Source organism: Chiloscyllium plagiosum, chromosome 2, assembly GCF_004010195.1.
Source record: "Chiloscyllium plagiosum isolate BGI_BamShark_2017 chromosome 2, ASM401019v2, whole genome shotgun sequence".
Classification (NCBI taxonomy): Eukaryota; Metazoa; Chordata; class Chondrichthyes; order Orectolobiformes; family Hemiscylliidae; genus Chiloscyllium; species Chiloscyllium plagiosum.
This window is the reverse complement of record NC_057711.1, coordinates 39,088,239-39,108,234: the sequence shown is the minus strand read 5'-3', so window position 1 is coordinate 39,108,234 and position 19,996 is coordinate 39,088,239. Positions and strand designations below refer to the sequence as shown.

The following is a 19,996-nucleotide window of genomic DNA, read 5'->3' as shown; positions in this document are numbered from 1 at the left end:
TGCACTAACTGTATAAATACGATAAGAGCATTCTGCCAAAGACCTAAAACAGCCTTTCACTCTGAGATTTTATGCACTAAAATAGGCCTTGGCAGAAAATAAGCAGTCTATAGTAGAGCCTGTGGCTCACATTGCAATTCAATGTAACACTTTTGAAGAGTAATAAGATAAACAGATGAACATTGGCAAAGAAAGGACCCCAGCATTTGGTTGGTAAAAATCAAGAAGTTACATTGCAAATACCTCCAGAGTTTAGACATTAAATATAAGTCACTACCAGAATCTGAAAGTGGAAGCAACTCACATGGTAATACAGCTGGTAATTCTAAAATATTAAAATCTTTTCATGTACGCATAATAGAAGTTACACCATTCATTCAAAAGATTAATTGGCACAAGTAAGTACACCCTTTTGAATTTGAAATTGCAGAATGCTTACAGCAGAGAGGGAGGCCACTCTCTCAGAGGGCAGCCCTGTATGTCCAACTGCCTTTCAAGTGGTGATGTTTTCTAATCAACCTGTGCAGAGATGCTATTGTACATTTCTGGGGCAGGTGTGACTTAAACCTAGGTGTCCTAGTCCAGAGAGAAGGATATAACCCAACTAGAGCCGTGCCTTTCAACTGTTCATTATAAGGTGGCAAGAAGATATGAATTTAAGAAATAGGGGGTTTAAATGATGGAACTCCTTCAGGCAACCCCACCATGCAATTGGATCAAGGCTGAAGTCAGCACAGGCTCAACTCCAATTAGCTGCTTACCCCAACCCCAGCCACCCTGATAATGTGCAGTTCCCTTACAAATCAAAGAATGGAATGTACTAAAAGCTGAACTAAATAACGATCCAACTTCCATAGACTCCGCAGAAAGAGAATTTCAAAGTTTAAAAGACAAAATTCCTTTCTGTCTCAACTACGACCCTTTATTTTGAAATTGTACCCCCTCATTAAAAATTCCCCCTGATGGGAACATCCTCTCAGTATTTACATTGTTGAGTGCCTTCTGAACCGTTTAAAATTTCAGTAAGGTCATCTCTCATTCTTATTTCCAATACCTGTAGTCTGCTTTGCCTTACCTTATGATATCTCCTTTACCTCAGAAGCCAACCTTCTCCAAACAGCCTCCAATGCAAGTCTACCCTTCCTAAACAAGGGGACCAAAAGAGCAGGGTCTATTTCAGGTATAGCCATACAAAAGCACTGTAAAGTTGTAGTAGGACATCTCTACTTTGACACTCTATCACCATGCTATAAAAACATATGTTTCATTGGTCTTCCTAATTATTTGCTGTACATCAACGCCAACATTTTGTGATTAAGATTTGAGGATTATCCAGATCTCTCTGTTCTACAGCAAACAGTAAACAATGTACTGTTTCTCTATCCTTCCCACCAATGTGGACAGATTCACATTTTCCCACAACATCTCTCATCTGTGAAATGCTTTATCTACTCCCTTACTAGTCCACATCCGTTTGGAGAGACTTTGTCTGCTCCTCACAACTGGTTTGCTCATCTATCGTTTATCATCAACAAATATGTTGACCACGCAGACTGTCCATTCATACAAGACAATGGTGTCAGCAGCAACGCTACAATCCTTTCACAACCTAATGCTTATGTCCATTTTTTCTAAGATCAGGATACAGCAAAAAAAAAGACTGCCAGCATCACATTAAAGTCCAGCAGATCACAGTCGAGTCAGGGGAAGGAGAGGGTGCACTAGCTTTTTACCGCACTAGCTGCTGTTTTTGGGTAACTTTAAAGGTACAGTATTTGAGTATGGCTGAGTGAATTGGTCTATGGGTAAAGTGGGTAAGTGTAGAGGTGGAGTAGGTGAATGAGTGGATAGCCAGGTGAGGAAGTTGGTAAGTAGGTAGTGGAGTGACAGGTGCTGTCAAATGGTCAGGTGTTTGTCTGGTTAGGGTGGACATTGTCAGTTATTGAGTTACCAATGTGTTAGACCAGGTTTTAAACCATCTAACATCCCCTGGTTAACTAGTGAGAGAAGGTGTGCATATCTGCCCCAAATCTCTGAATCTAGCTGAGTGGGAGACATTTGCAAAGAGTTCTGAGCAATGTGGATTTGTTCAGTAAAAGTCAAACATTCTTGGGCAATTCTGACATCAGTCCACATCTCAGGCCTTCTGCACGTTTCCAACATAAATCTTCCTTCATGTGTCTCATCTTGGACAATCCAGAGATCACAAGCTTTGGATCCTGAATGTAGATTGCTAACAACTGACAACCCCCACAGTTAAAATTTCCCAATCATCAAATGACCCATCTCTCCCAAGTCTCTGCCTCAAACTTAATCAATGGAACACCACTCCCGATGGTGGAATAGAAGAGGCTGTCACTTCCATCCTAGTAAATCACATCCTTCATATAATGTGGTGACCAGAACTGCACACAGTACCCCAGTTGTATTGTAACCATTGTTTCATACAGTTCAAGCAGAACCTCTTTGTTTTTAAGTTCAGAGCTTCAGCTCAGGCAAGAATCTCATATGCACATCAAGGTAGTCTTCATCTCCATTGCATTCTAGGGTCCCACATTCACAGTGCAATCTCTTGCCTTGTTAGTCTTCCCCAAAGACATTATTACACAGACCTTTGCAGGGTGAATTCAATTTGTCATCACTCTGCCCATCTGACCAGTCCAAAGGTATCTTGCTGCAATTTACAGCTATCCTCTTCATTATTTTCCATGCCACCAAGTCCCACACAGACCACACCTCATCTGCGTCTGTGACCTCTCCGCTTTCCCTGCTGCTGCTCTAAGTCCCAGACCAGACTGCCTATTTGTGTCCTCTATGCTCCTTTTAACCTCATCATTGCTGCTCCAGAGTCTCATGTAGATCCACCATGGTCTATCCACCTCACAGACCTCTCTGCCACTATGACAGAGTCCTGAACAAGACTGCCAGCAGCCAATCTAGTTCTGCCTCACCTCTCCCATTCATCTAGGCCCTGCTAACCGACTGACTCAGGACCCTAACCCAAACTGCTTTTCCAGTTTACATAACCGGACACAATAACATAAGAAATTAAAGCAGGAGTCAAATCATTCAACTCCTCCAACCTGCCCCACCATTCTGTAAGATCACGTCTGATCTTCCCCAGGCCTCAACTCCTCTTTCAGCCAGTTAGTCACAGTCCTCAGCTCTCCAATATTTCAAAAATCTGTGTACCTCATCTTTAACTATTTAGTGATCCAGTCTCCACAACTCGAGGGTAGAGAATTCCACACATCCGCTATTCTCTGTGAGAAGTAACTTCTTCACATATCAGTTTTAAATAGCGTCCCCATATTCTGTAACTATGTTGCATAGTTTGAGAATCCACCTTTGTGGAAACATCGATCTTTTCGAGACCCCCTCAGAATGCTTTAATAAGATCACCACTCATAATTCTAAGATTAATGAATAAAGAGCTATCCTGTTGTTCTCGATAAGTCAATCCTTTCATCTCAGGAATCAGCCAAGTGAATCTCATATCGGTCTTCAAAGATACTATATCCTTTCCCAAATACAGAGACCAAAATTGTACACAGTACTCCAGGTATAGTTTTGCTGTACAGTTGTAAAAGATTTCCAAGTTTTTAAACTCCAACCCTTTTAGCAATAAAGGCAAAACGTACACTTGCCTTTTTGCCTTTTACACTAACTTTTGGTGTTTCATGCACAAAAGGACTCCGATCCTTTTGTGCTGCACTTTTCTAGTCCCTCTCTATTTCAATAATAGTCTCCCTTTTGATTCTTCCTATCAGAGTGCATGATTTCACACTTTCCACACATTAAACTCCAATTGCCAATTTTTTCACAATTCACTCAATCTATAGTCTCTAGTGGATTCCACATGTCCTCATCACAATATGCTCATCCACCTATTTTTGTACTGTCAGCAAATGTGGATATATTATACTTTGTGCCCTCCTCCAAGTCATTCATCTGGATTGCAAGTAATTTAGGCCCCAGGATTGACCTTTGTGCAACTCCATTAATTATATCTTTCTAATCCGAAAAGACCCATTGATTCCGACTCAGTCTTCTGTGTGTTAACCAATCCTCCTCACTAATTCCTCTTGACTAACTTTTTCTCTGAACCTCCCCTGCTCTAACAAAAATCCCAATGTCACCAATCTCTCTTGAAGTATCTTATTCATGTTACTACAGTGGTACGGCGGCACGGTGGCACAGTGGTTAGCACTGCTGCCTCACAGCGCCAGAGAACCGGGTTCAATTCCCGACTCAGGCGACTGGCTGGGTGGATTAACCAATCCTCCTCACTAATTCCTCTTGACTAACTTAATCTCTGAACCTCCCCTGCTCTAACAAAAATCCCAATGTCATTACTACAGTGATAAAACCTCTCTGTATCTTACTCAGTAGTTGTGTTCCCTCACTGAACCATTTCACACCATACAGCGGGTCCCCGATTTACAAACAGCTGGTCTACGAACACTTGCACTTAAACAAACGAGATCCCATACAGGGATGCAAGTTTAAAAATCCAACACGTAAATGTTTCTTGCACATACAAATTGCTATTTTAATTGTCCTGCATCGTGTTCCGACGTGTGTACAAATCGACTTGCAAACAGATTCAAGAACAACACACAGAGATTGCCTGTATAGTAAATGCATTCGCAGAAAAATTGATGGAAAGAACAGTGTAACGGTAGAAGGAGATATTGCTCACAACATCCACTCTAACAACAAATACAGTTGCTATAGCAACAAAGAGGATTTGCCAAAAAATAACAAGTATAAAGGAAAGTGGTATATACAAGGTACTCAATTGCAAGAAAACATATGCCATGATGGGGACAAGGTAAAAGTAAGCAACATCGCTGAAAATGGAAAGAAACTGCTAATTACTCAGAGAACATCATGGATGCCCACGAGCTCACAGAGGTATTCAGAGTGATAAGGCCACACAACACTGGTGGCTGCCCTCAGTGTGAAAATGGTTGTAATCTCACATGAACTGGGCTGCATCTTAATTATTTTTTCTGCTCCACATTCCATTCTCTAACTATCAACTCTTAACAGCAGTTCTCTGGCACTGAACCAGATGGTCCAGAAAGTTGGATTGTTTTTCACATTGAGGTGAGCTCCCAACCACTTGTTTGTTCCATCACCTTTATCAACCACGTTGATGCAATCTGTCTCAGGACATCTGCTGCTGGAATCCACTTTCATGTTGTCTTTACCTCTGTACCTAACTATTCCAATGCAATCCTGACTGGCCTCCCACTTTCTACCCTCCATAATGTCAAAGTCATCCAAATTTCTGCTGCTCTTGTCTACTTGTGTCATGTCTGGCCACTATCACTGATTGCTAGTTTACAGTGGTTCACAGTCAAGCAATATTTTTGATTTAAAAGTTCTCATTCTTCTTTTCAAATCACTTCATGGTTTTGGTCATAATTATTTATGTAGTCCCCTCCGTCTCACAACCATCCATCATATTCCTCTTTTCTGGCTCACTCTGGCCTTTTGCAAATCCCCGATTTTAATTACCCCACCATGGCATGCTCGGAAATTTTCTGCAAAAAACTTGCCTTTTCGCTATCTCAATTTCCTCTTCTAGGACTGTCCTGAAACCTATCATAGCTAGTCACCTGATCTAATACATCCTTATGCGGTTTGGTGTGATATTTTGTTCTACAATACTCTTGTGAAGCACCTTTCAGGTGTGCCTGCAGATGTTGACCAGCTCAGTCAACAGGGTTACAAGTGAACCATTTTCAGTGACAGACATTGGCATTCTCCACCCAGACTGCATTCTATGCCGTTGGTATCTTCAGTGCTTCTTCCAAGTGGTGTTTAACACGGAGAAGTACTGGTTCATCAGCACAGTAGATGGTCATTGGCAAGAAATTACCTTGTCTGTGTTTGTACTGATGTTCTAGCATTTCATGGGATCTGAAGTTAATTTTCAGAACACCCAAGGCCACTCCATGCTAAGGGTCACCACTTACCACCATCTCTGTTGGGTCTGTCATGCCATGGCCTAAAGCAGAACTGTTCGACTTTGGCTTGATGAAGGGATTGCATGATGCTACAGATGGAACTGTGGTGAAACAGGTGGGGGAATAAAATTGTTCCCAGTCCCCCAGCATTTACCTTCATCCACCCTCCAAGACTTGATGGCAATGTCAAAAGGCCAAAGTCTGATCCTATGTCAAACAAGCTGCCTCCAGAGGCAATATGTTGCAGTTTATTACTTTTGCTGAATTGAGGCCAGAGATCTAAGTTTGGCTAATCCGCTAGCTCTCGCTTTCAGCACAGGCTTAAATAGCCACACTGTGCCATAAGGATTTAGTTTTTTCAAAAATGCCACTCTGAAAATGGTCTTGAAGACACAGCTTTTCATGGCTAATCAGTCTTAACAGCAATATGGTGAGCATTGTTAAACTTCATTTGCTTTCATTAGTCATTGCTAGTTATAAAATATGCTGCTAATTTTTTTCAAAAGTACTTTTTATTTAACCTTCCCATGTTTTTGCCATATTGCACACCACGACAAGCTTGGCCCCGCAGAATTGTCCTCCAATCACTTCCAAGTAGTTTTAAACATTTAATTCCATCGCAACTTGTTGCTTACGTAACTAGTTCATGCAGTTTCCATTCATGTCCACAAAGGAATGCAAAATTAATCATAGTTCATGTGGATGTTCTGGTAATTAAATTAATTACATGTTCTGTGTGACAGACTTTACCAGTTTAAGTAGAAGTGCTCAAATGGTAGAGCAAAGCTTATTGTCAAGAGCATTTAAAAGCATTGAAGCTGGTTGAAAGTTTTTTTTGAAACTTAGCACCTTTAGGTTTGACAGGTCAAGATAACTATTTTCTCTCACTTTCATCCATGCTCTTTTCCTTATATTCTCAGTTTTTTTAAAATCAAAGAGTGGGTGTTTCCAGAAAATCTATATTTCTCATCTATATACTACCCCTTTGCAAAATCACCCAAAATCATGTCAGTCATCACCACAAACTCCCCACCCCCTCCCTTAATTCATTCACTGTTGGAAAACCATCTAAGTAATTGCCCAATATTCATTCCTGGCTGAGCAGATATTTCCCCTAAATCTGTTGACTTCTGACCAAAGCTTTGAACAGGCTTTTGGCCATTTACCCTAATGGCATCTTCTGTGCCTCAGTGTCAAATTATAAAGTTGATATCAAGTGTTTTGGGGTGTTTTATTACATTAAATATCCTATAGAGTCATAGAATTCCTACAGTGTGGAAGCAGGCCATTCAGCCCATTGAGTCAATACTGAGCCTCTGAAAAGCATCCTACCTAGACCCACTCGCCTCCCATATCTCTGTAACCCTGAATTTCCCATGGTGAACCCACCTAGCCTGAACCTGCCTGAACACTATGAGCAATTTAACTTGGCCAATCCCCACCAAACCTTCAGTTCTTTGGACTGTGGGAGGAAACCCACACAAATACGGGGAGAATGTGTAAATTCAACACAGTCGTCCAAGGCTGGAATTGAACCTGGGTCCCTGGCGCAGTCAGTCAGCAATGCTAACCAATAAGCAACTGTATATAATACTATACTTGTGTAATTATAAGTTGTTTTCTTTGAAGATTTATTTCACAAACTCCCCTTCAAATGTTACTCCATCACATCAAACAATAAAAGAAATGGTGAGAAGTGGACTGTCTTGCATCTGTTGGACTATAACCCGGTATCGTGTAATTTCTGAATTTGCCCATTGTCCACCATTGTCCAACACTGGCACCTCCGCATCATGTTGACATGATGTACAGTAACAATTCAGCAGCACCTGGCAAGCCATCGACTATTTGAATTCACTTTTGAATTTCTTGATGACTTCCTTATGCTGATGTGATCTAGATGTACTCGTTCAATGTTAGGAAACATTTGTTCTGTATCTACTCCAGCAATTTTCAGCACAAAATAAAGACTTTTACATAACCATGTTACTCTGGAAAACTGCCAAACCTTTGGAACTTTTCCACAATCTAAGGATTATCAGAAGATTGCTTCCAGTGCATCCACTATCTCTGCAGCTACTTCCTTTAGAAAATAGGGACACAAGAACTGGGAGGAGGAGCAGGCAATTCAGCCCCTGGAGTCTTCTCCACCACTTAATACAATCATGGCTGAGCCCATCTCAGCCTCAACTCCACTTTCCTGCCTACTGTCCATAGCCCTTCAACCCATTACTAACTAAAAATCTGTCTATCTCCTCAAGTGTACTCAATGTCAAAACATCCACCATACTCTGGGATAGTGGTGCCACAAATACTTTGAGAGAAAATATTTCTCCTCAGCTGCTACCCCTTATCCTAAAATTATGACCTCCTGTTCTTAATATCCTAGAATATCCTTTAATACCCTAAGATGTATAGGGTGTAGATTTGCTCGCTGAGCTGTAGGTTTGATATCCAGACGTTTCATTACCTGGCTAGGTATCATCATCAGTGGCGACCTCCAAGTGAAGCGAAACTGTTGTCTCCTGCTTTCTATTTATAGTTTGTCCTGGATGGGGTTCCTGGGGTTTGTGGTGATGTCATTTCCTGTTAGTTTTCTGAGGGGTTGATAGATGGTATCTAGATCTATGTGTTTGTTTATGGTGTTGGGGTTGGAGTGTCAGGGCCTTAGGAATTCTCTGGCATGTCTTTGCTTAGCCTGTCTCAGGCTAGATGTGTTGTCCCAGTCGAATTGGTGTTTTTTTTTTTTAAAAGAGGCCTGGCACTCCAACCACTACGCCATAAACAAACACATAGCTAGGTACCATCTATCAACCCCTTAGAAAACGAACAGGAAATGACATCACCACAAACCCCAGAAACCCCATCCTGGACAAACATATAAGTGGAAAGCAGGAGACAACAGCTTCGCTTCACTTGGAGGTCGCCACTGATGATGATACCTAGCCAGGTAATGAAACATCTGGATATCAAACCTACAGCTCAGCGAGCAAACCTACACCCTCAACCTCAACCTGAGCTACAAACCTTCACAAACCTTGCAAAAACCCCAAGATGTATTCCATCAGATCTAAGGGCCTTATTGTTCTTTAGCCCTATTAGTTTCCCTTGCACGTTTTTCTCCAGTGATAGTTATTGTGTTTATTTACTCTCCTCCTTTTTCCCCTTGAATATTTAGTGATTTTGTGATGCTATCAGTGTTTTCTACTGTAAAAATTAATGCAAAGTATTTATTCAACTCCTGTGCCATTTCCTGGGTCTTCACAGTTTTTATAATGCCAGCCTAATTCTTGAAGGGGCCTATGCTCATTTTGAATTCTCGCTTCCTTTTAAAATACTTAAAACAGCTCTTAAGGTTACTTGCAACTTAATTGTCAAAGTTATCTTTTCCCCCTTTAGTACTGACTTGGTCACCCTCTGATTTATCATCAAACATTACATAGATTTTCTTTCAATCTGATGCTGTCCTTAATTTCCCTGGTTAACTACAGTTGATCCATCATCTTCACTGGATTATGTCTTTGCTGTGAGCCAGGATCTGTTTTCTAAATGTCTGCTATTGTTCCTCCACCACTTTTGCTGCTAAAATTCTTCCCCAGTCTACTCCAGTTAGCTCATTCCTTTGTAATTACCATTACTTAAATGACAGGAATAATTCTAATTTCCACACCTTGTGCATGAAAAGGTGCTTCTTCATTTCATTTTTAATCTAAAGTATTTTCCCATTAATGTTGAAAGGAGTCTAATGACAACTCTATTCTAGATCAGATGTTCTCCAATGTGTTCATTGTAATTGGGAGCATTTCAGCCGATATATTTATCTGGTTTATCTAACAAACAGCTTGAGGAGACTCCCTGTCAGGTTTCTTCATAATTCCTCCTTAAATTTATAATTTTTGGCAGTTAGGAGCAGACAAAACACTCAATTGAAGTTTGTAGTTACATTTCCCCTCCTCCTCCTACCCCTAAATATTGCAATGTATCCCTTTTCTGTAGCTTTTACTGCACCAAATCCTTTAATGTGACGTATCAAAATTGACCAGTTGAAGGGCAAAGTTAAAATTTGTTAAAAGGGCAAAATATATGATCCTGGCATTTCCTAGGCCTTTATGCCCTTTATAACCAAGTCACAAACCAATTACAGCAATTTTGAAAGTTGCAGGAAATTAAATGCCAGTTACAAACATGGCCACAATAAGCACAAGTCTCAGTGAACTTTTACATACATCTATCAACCTCTTCACCCTAATGAATTTTCATCCACAAAAAACAAATTCCACCTCCAAATTAAGTTCAATTCATTGCAACCGCATATTCTTCTGCTGTTTAAATGCATTTGTACCTCCCCTGGACCTTCTATTTCCTTCAATAGACTTTTATGGACAAGCTTCTCCAATTCAAAGTTGCTGAATCTGCATAAATTATTAATTACATGAATTGAAAAGTTATTTTTCATACTTAAGAAACATATCATTTAGGTTTGGTGCTTTCCTGACTTTACCCTTTTTAAAGTTCAAATGTATTCAAATGCATTTGGGAACATACTTGGGCATAATTTCATATCCTCAAATAGGCCCAACAATAGGCTCTTTTGCAAATCTGACTTCCAGATTCTGTCTAAGGAGGAAGCTCTGGGCTTGAAGCAGGAAAGTAATAGACCTTAGAACATAAAATGCTGCCCGATTTGAACATTCTTTCAAACAAACTGCCAAAATGATGCTTGAAGTATTTCAGTACCACAGAACATGATTGCCATGGTAACAATGTGACGCAGAAGTAAAAGGCTTAGAGGCTATCATACTTTTCTTAAAAGTCAACTGCTACCTTTTCTTATGCAGTCTTCGAAATGGCTACATCAAAAGTCAAAATTAGAATTTGTATCATGCTAGTTTGGCCCAGCTGATTTTGGACTCTCTATTGACTTGAGCACATCACACCAGCACAACAGTGTCATACTGAAGGAGTTCCAGGACTTTTCAGATTAGATATTAAACCAGGTATGGCAACTTAGTATAACTGATCCTATGATAGTATTTGAAGAGGAGCAGAGAGCTCTCCTGTTTCCTAACCAATATTCATTTCCTCAACTATCATCAAAAACAGGTCATCACTCATTCATTTACTATTTGTGTTTTACTTGCTGTATGCAAAGTGACTGTGGCATTTGTCTATATAAATTATCACATAACCAAGGTATCCCATTATTGTAGTGCTTTGAGATGTAATGAATGGTTAATTATATACTACATAAGTCCACATTCTTGTTTGTACAAGTTCTAGCCTGTAATTATTATCAATGTTCCATGATTTGGAGATGCTGGTGTTGGACTAGGGTGTACAAAGTTAAAAATCACACAACACCAGGTTATAGTCCAACAGGTTTAATTGGAAGCACTAGCTTTCGGAGCACCGCTCCGTCATCAGGACGTCATTGGACTATAACCTGGTGTTGTGTTAATCAATATTCTAGGTTTTTAAGTAACCTATATGAGCCAAAACTTCAAATTTCATTCATACATACCTTGAAATTTGTGTCCAGTCAGATGGAACGATGGACAACAGAGAGCTTTTGACTTCTATCAGAAACTGGAAGAAAAAAAACAGTAATAAGAAATTTTTTTAACAAGTAACTAAAATGCACTATTGCGTAACAACATGACAACGTATCCTTTCCAACTGTCACCGTACTTTAGTCAGATTCAGATGGTCTCTATATCACAGATGGTGCTGCATTTACAATGTTGTAATGTTCTCAGAATAGAACCATTTTCATTAGGTATATCTTCAATACTCCTTTCAGAAGAGAGATCCATGCATGAAGGTACACACACGTACACACACCCTTTTTTAAACATTCAAATTGATTTGTACAGAAAATATCAACAATAGCAATCAAATTTATCTAACTGTAGCTGCATGTTTCGTTGAAATAGGGAATAATGAGAGAGGCAGAACAATGATAGGCAATAAGGCAGTGAAAATAAATCATGATTCAAAGAGTAAAGCTATTTTAGATTGTTCCTTGTTTTTCTCCATTACTAATCAAAACCCAATATTGCAAAGATCACTTTTACACGTGTTCTCCCACAAACATTTGCTCCAATTTGCACAGTGCAAACTGCAGCACCAGATCCAATAGTATGTGGTGAAAAAGGCTCAATTTCTGGTGAAAAGGAAAGTGGTTTTGCCACACAGAGTCCAAGATATAATGGACCAAACTTTCCAGTAATTGGCAAATGCAGCCTTGATATCAAGGGCTGTCACTCTTACCTCACATCTAGAGAACCTGGGAAATTCTACACAATGTCAGGGAGATGTCAGTGCTGTACCTAAACTGGATCAAGTTGGCTAGGGCTGCAGCTTGTTCTGACGCACAGGTATTCAGTGCTGTTGCTGAAATGTTGTCAGGGCTCACATCATTTCAGTATCAAATGCCTTCAGCTATCTCGATTCACATGGAGTGTATCAAATTGGCTGAAGGCTGGCATCTTGGCTGCTGAGGATCTTGGGAGGAGATTGTGATGGTTCATCCACTCAGCTCTTCCTGCTGTAGATGGGAGCAAATGCTGGCACCCACCCCCCGTCATTGGGGATGGGGATAATTGTGGAGTCAAACTCCCTAGCGAACAGTTTAATTGTTGACCGCTATTCATGGCTAGAAGTGGTGGGATTGCAGTGCTTAGATCTCATCAGTTGGAGGATCACTTAACCCTGTGTATAGCATCCTGCCTCCACTGATTGGCGTGCAAGTTGTCCAGTCATGTAGCTTCACCAGGTGAACATCTCATTTTTAAGAATGAGTGGTGGTCTTCCTGGTATGCTCTCTGCACTCAAATGAACCAGGGTTGATCTCCCAGCTTGGTGGTAAAAACAGAGTGTGGGATATGACTGTCAATAAAGGTTACAGATTGTTGTTGAATACAATTGTTCATAACGTTTCTTAGACTGATCCCTACTAACATTGTATGACCACCTTCTGACTCCTTCATGCAACTTTTTCACATTTTAGAAGTTTGTTCCCATCCCATGCCTACTTTGTTTAAACCTAAATCAACCAAACTCAATAGCATGCACACATTTGACATTATCTGACTTAGGCTGATCAGCAAGCTTCTCTTAATCTAAAAACATGGTTCATGATCACACAGTCACTATGAGCTTTTATTATTGAACGTTGTGACATTAAAGAATACATTGCATACGCTTCATAGGTACAAGTGGGAAACATACACAATGAACAGAACTCACAACACATTCCATTCAGATCATCAAGTATTGTTGGTGCTCAGGTGAACGACCAACCAATGAGATCTGGGAGGGGATGGGGCAGACCGGTCATTAAAGGGTGAGATTTTTCCCGTTTCACCACAAATGTTGCGGAAAATTAACTAGTAGTATGAGCTGTGTTAGCATAATGCTAACCTAAGGATGTTGTTAAACACTCTTGAAATTGAGTTAAGATATTAATGTCCCTACAGAATGTGAATGTAGCGTATGATATTAACTGTGAATTTCTCAATAATTTGGCTTTGGAAATTATTTAAAAGGTGGTGTCATTGATAAAGTCACCACTCCACACAGACTGCAGCAGTTCTAGAAGATGCCCAGTCATTAACTTGTCAAGAACAACTTTCTTATTTTTCCATGGGATGTGGGTGTCGCTGGCAAGACAGCATTTATTGACAAGCCCAAACTAACTCTGAACTGAGTGCATTGTTCAGCATTTCAGAGGGTACTTATGAGTGAACCACATTGCTGTTGGCTTGAGTCACATATTGGCAGACAGGAAGAAGATGGCAGATATCTTTCCCTGAAGGACATCAGTGATTCCGATGGTTTTTACAACAATCCAGTTACTTTCAGTTATTTCTATCACTAGATTTTTAAATTTGTTGGTACTTTCACAGGCATCATTCTCTCAGGGATTTTAAGGACCTTCTCCTTAAGTTACAAAAGACCGAAAAACCTCATGGAAATTCTCCCCCTCAAGCCCCCTAAAACTAAGTTCAGGTTTAGATTCATATTCACATTATCCCTTTGTAAAATGGGCAAAAGGACACAGGATAAGATCAAATCTACAATTTCACAACCACAAAAAAACATCCCTTGGAGGAAATTACCTTCTCAGTCAATTAGCTTTTAAGAAGTGTACCAATTATGAATGTGCTAAATAGTCACACTATCATCTCTGCCTAGAACAACAAAAAAGCTTTTTCCCTTTAAAAATATACTTTAATTTGGTTTGCAAACCCCTATTGTCCAATTACACTGCAACAAACAATGACCACTCTAAAATATTTCTGAAAATGGCTGGTACATTAATATTATACCATGCAAAACTTATTTCCGTATACAGCATGGAAACAGACCCTTCGGCCCAACTCATCCATGCTGACCAGGTTTCCTAAACTGAACTAGTCCCATTTGCCTGCATTTGGTCCATATCCCTCTAAACTGTTCCTATTCATGCACCTGTAAAAGTGTCTTTTAAAAGGTTATAATTGTACCCACCTCTATCACTTCCTTCTTCACCACCCTCAATATTTCGAGTCATCCACTGTTTCCTGCAACTGTCAGCCTTACCTTTCACAGTAACAAGAACATGCTGGCCCTGAACTCTCGTTATCTAGTTTTTGAAAGCTTCCCACTGGCCAGATGTCCCTTTACCTGCAAATAGCCTTCCTAATCAACCTTTGATAGTTCCCATCCAATATCGTCAAAATTGGCCTTTCCCCAATTTTGAACTTTAACTTTTAGGTAGGGTCTATCCTTTTCCACAGCTAGTTTAAAACTAATAGAATTATGATCACTGGCCCCAAAGTGTTCCCCCACTGACACCTCACTCAGTCACTTGCCCTGCCTTATTTCCTGAGAGGTGGTCTAGTTTTGCCCCTTCTCTAGGGGCCATCTACATATTGACTATATTGCTTAAGTTTGTGCATTCTTCGAAGCTACATTCATATTATGTGTTCATGTGACACACTTGTTTGATTTTACTCCTTAGATTTTAAATAGCTCTCTGCATACAGTTATAAAAAGGGTGTTTTTTGAAAGGAACAAAACCTAAACAGATCTGTTGTCAGATTAATAATTCAAAAGTCATTTTGAAGTTAGTGTTAATTGATAAGCATTATAACTTTCAGCATTTTCTACAAAATAATAAACAGAACAAATTCACAGAAATACATTTCAGTAAAACTCTTTTCCTATTGGTACTTGTAACATTTATAACTGCTGTAATTCCTTTCCACGTTACCATCACAGAGAGCAGGGATTTGTAATGTGAGCACCAACAGTGAATTGACTGTCTCAACGAGTAGTAGTACTAGACAGAAAATCCCAAGGTAAAATGTCTGGCCTTCATCAAAATGTATTACTGCCATAGTATGTAAAATACATCACAACATTACTGCAGTTGCATTCAGAGGTCCTGCTAACCTGGATTGTTTGGAACATAATGATGTTATTTTTGCCAAGTCCCTGCAAACTCAAAAGATCAAACAACACTTTAGACTACACAGGGCAAGATGACAGCCAGAGGTTTCTGAATTTCTTTGGCTTGGAGATCTGAATGATGTTAGCAAGGTTATGATGAGGGACCATCCTTGGTTATCATGAGATGATGATTGTGGGCATTTTCTTGAAATTGTGTCGCCAGTCTAAAATTGGACATAAACAGGCTGCAGCAGTCCTGAGAAACAAACGAGACTTCAACCTCAGTGGATGCATTTAAAGTACTCAGCAGATTATTCCAGCCTGATTAAAATCGAGCTCAGTTTACCTCTTGCCCCGAAACTGTCACATAATCTAAAGACGGCTTTTTCAGAATCAATCGGATCTCTCTGCGATGATTCTGCAGTCGGGAAAGTACCTCCTGAATCTCCAGCTTTCGCTGCTGGATGATAGGGAAGTCAGTGAGGTCTGTAAAGAGCTGTGTCTTATCACCTATCCTGCAAAAATGACAAGACACAAACCATGAATACGTAGTCACTCTTTCAATACCATGGGAAACACACACACAAAAAAAAATCAAACATTTCAATGTTGTCTAAGACATTGCATTTTAATTGTTTTTGGTTACCGTAAGTTTACCATTGTTTGAGTTTTAACAAAGGATGCTCAAAGGAATTTATTTTAAAATTAATTTTTTACTTATTTCAGACTAGGATTAATCTAATTTTAAGTTTTCATTGTAATTACACAGTTTCTTTTTAAGTAGTGCCTTAGCTGGCTGTCTGCCAGTTCAAAGTTATTAGAGGCTAAATGCAGTGAAGAGATTAATATTTTTGGCCATATGTTGTTATGGAGACTAAGCCAGGATTATTTTGGAGAAACAATTAGATCTGGAGATTGGATGGGTGGGGAGGAAGAGAAAATAAAGCAAAGCATCATATTTCCACCCTACATCCAAAATGGCATTTGGCAAGATACTTGTTTATTTTAAAAGAAAAAAATGAACTGAAAAGAAACAAAGAATTTCTGTATTGATTGAATGGCTCCATAAAATTCATCTTCAGAGCTGCTCTCATCATGACAATCTTAAAGCCTCTAGACCTCAACAGGTTGAGAAATAACCCAATTTAGGGCCTACTTTTGCTAACTGAGCAACAGATGACACAGGTAAACGATTTGCATTTTCATGTCATTTTAAAATAGCAAAATGCACCTTCACATATTTCATGAAGCAGGGTAAAGATAAAAGCTGCCCAATCTTTTTGTCTTTTTAGAATTCAAACCTTACATACACTGGCAACATCTTAGTAAATCTCTTCTGAACCTTCTCCAGCTGGGTAATATCCTTCCGAGAACTGGGTGACCAGAACTGGACACACTACTCCAGAAGGGGCCTCACCAATGTCCTGTACAACCCCAACATTTTTTTTAAAATAGATAATGGGAATGTTGAAAAATGTGATTTATGAAAAGACACATGAAAAATGGGAAGTAGGGAAAGAGAACGTTTTGAGGGGGATTTTCAGGAAATAGGACTTGAGGAGAGATGGGAGGGAAATTCACTGAAGAGTGTAGGAGGACGTGTAATAATGTTAATCTTGCTTTATGCACCTCGTGCGGTGTAAACTGTACATCTCACTTTGTCTAAGCACCCTACAATCTCCATGTCTTTGCTTACTATGATGTGCTTGTACTGCTCTCAAGCAAAGCCTTTCACTGTACTTAGGTATGTGACTACAATAAATCAAATCAAGGATGGAGACATTTTCAAAGCTAAAATGGGACAAGGCTATGAGGATCTTCTCAGTTAAATTAAATGGGTGAAACTACACCAACCTCAAAAGATCCTGAGACAGCACCTTCCAAACCCATGACTACTTGTATCACGAAGGACAAGTGCAGCTGATGCATGAAAACACTATCACCTGCAATTTCCCCTCCAAGTCATTCACCATCCTAACTTGGAAATGTATCACTGTTCCTTCACTGTCAATGTGTCAAAATCCTGGAATTCCAACCACTCCTCCCCCCCACCTACCCTGGCAATGGCATTGTGGGTCAACTGAAAGCACATGGACAGCAGCAAGTTGAGGAACGGAGCTCAACACTATCTTCTCAAGAGCTACTAGGGACAGATATCAAAAGCTGGCCAGGCAGCAATGACCACATCCCACAAGTGAGTTTAAAACAAAATGTACTGTAGATCAGAAGGAGGCTCCTACATCCCAACTTCACCATCACCACCTTCTGAACAGAAATTAGGGATGGCCGATAAATGGCAAATGGTAACCACTTACTACAAACAAACAAAAGGAAACTGGATGGAAAGAGAAATTAGTGTAAACTGGTGAGGTTAGTGTTGAACAGACTAAAGGTCCAAGATAGGATGCAGGCAGAGAAAGGGATTCTACTCTAAATAGCAACAGCAAATAAACATTCACTTTCCATCATGTGCAACCTAATGTTGGAATAAAACATTTTGGATCAGATCCAGCATGCCCAAGCGAGAATAAAGCTTTCTCCACCCTGCACTAACAACATCCTGCAATTGTGAATAAAATATTTACAATTCAATGAAAATGGACTAAGCAAAACAGCGTTGACAGTATAGATTTAGCAAGCTCCTAAACTACCTAAACAGCAAAAAAAAAGTGGGACTAAGCAGAATTTACATGTCTAACTTTGAGGTCAAAAATTGATCTAGGGACAAGGAAGGTGTGTGTATTACACAGCCAAATGGGTTGAGTGTTCACGTGTAAATCCTTCCACCAGGCACAATAATTGCAGGTGCTAAGAATGGAAGAGGTTCATGGTCAGCTACAATGTGGAAAGAACTTTGGAGCCTGCACCATCACCATCTGTAGTTACAGGCTGCTACACATGCTACCACGACAACCCAGACTCCACATGAACTTTCACACAGGTCCACAGGATCTCAGTGAATCAAGATTGGGCCCTGATAACCAATTTGTTAATTGCAATGAATTACTGGCATTTTAGTAATTCCAAAAATAGTTCTCCACATTTCTACAAACCATTTTGGTCCATTCGCCTCGCCAGAAGTGACCCTTAAGCAAATCTGGAGGGTGGGAGATTGAGAATATAAAAAGGGCTAGACCAGGCAAGTATACCCCTCGCAAGTGCTCTGCCATCTAAAAAGGGGGTGGGGGAGTGGGTTCTATTTTCACCCGCTCTCCAGTGATGAGATAGCCCTGAAAAACTGGTCATAAAGTCATACAGCAAGGAACAGGCCCTTCGGCCTAACTCGTCCATACCAATCAGATTTCCTAAACTGAAGTGGTCCCACTTGCCTGCATTTGGCCCATATCCCTCTAAACCTTTCCTATCTATGTACCTGTCCAAAAGTCTTTTAAATGTACCCACCTCCACCATTTCCTCGTTTTTTTTGTCATTTTCTATCTAAGGAACCAGTGAAATACGATCCAATTTTCATCACAAAGAATCAAAGTATGAGGAAAAATCCACGTGTCACTAATATAGAAACAGGTCAATTGAACGAGGTTACAAATATTTATCACAAGTAAAGAACCATTCCAGCTGAACTTACTTGGCTGCACTTTCATCCAAAATCTTCACATAGTGATGCACAGGATCCAACAGCTGTGGCAGTTCCAACAAAATATTACGAAGGAGGGATGAGTTTAACTGAGCCTCAACAGCTGGGAGCAAGGCCTGAAAGCCCACCTGCAAACCTGATAAAGTGTGGACCAACTGGTAAAACTCCCACGTGGAGCACTAAAACAAAAAGACATTATTGGTTTAAAAACCTTGAAAAACACAGAATCAGCTGCAATGCCTGTCTTAGATTGCTGCCTTCAATCAGCACCCAAGATCACCCAATTTGCTTTTGCAATGAATAGCTTCACACAAAATGAAAGCCTGTGAGAAATTTAAAAATAAATGCACACATCGCTCAGCCTTGCAAGAGACTTTCGTTCTGTGTCGCCATCAACTGAAGAAACAAAATGGAAGATGAGTGGCCTGGCCAGAGATAATGTGCAACATCTGATATCAATTAGAAATCACCACACTGGACACCTATGCATACTGTTCAAAATATTTTCATGTTTAATAAAAAAATATTTTTATGAACACTTGAATATAAACATACAAAATTGAACTGGGGTGATATCACATTGCAAGCCAAGTATTTAAATATACCACTACAGAACCTCTCTAGGTTCTGTGTGAAGGAAGGATTTAACCCAGTTAAAAAAAAAGTGAGTTAAGGTATATCCTAAAGTAACAGCCACAAACATGCACACAAATCTATTAAAGAAATCCATATGCTAATAAAGTGAAGCAAGAGTTCACTAGCAATGCATTATAATGAAACCAGAGGAAACATCTTCTTTCTTAAGAAAATAAGATCATTGTGACACAGTGACTTTTGAGTGTTGCAGCAGTATTTTGGTGATGATTATCCACAGTTTGGATAGCATGCAAGAAATGCAGTCCAACTTCCCACAGGCTGTCAGCTGGGGAATAATTGAGGCAAACTCAATATTTGCATTCAGAAACCTAGGTGGAAAAGGTGTGAGGAG

At 39.9% G+C, this 19,996-nt stretch overlaps 1 protein-coding gene across 3 annotated transcripts in view; it reads right to left on the bottom strand.

Moving 5' to 3' along the window:
* Window positions 1-19,996, bottom strand: part of msh3 (mutS homolog 3 (E. coli)) — a 281,339-nt gene that overhangs the window by 160,697 nt on the left and 100,646 nt on the right. For all 3 annotated transcript variants that reach the window (XM_043708210.1, XM_043708215.1, XM_043708223.1), the window contains exons 14-16: window positions 19,000-19,187; window positions 15,760-15,928; window positions 11,500-11,564 (exon numbers count right to left, since the gene is read on the bottom strand). In XM_043708210.1, coding sequence (XP_043564145.1) covers window positions 11,500-11,564; window positions 15,760-15,928; window positions 19,000-19,187 — 422 coding nt within the window. The remainder of the gene's footprint in view (window positions 1-11,499; window positions 11,565-15,759; window positions 15,929-18,999; window positions 19,188-19,996) is intronic.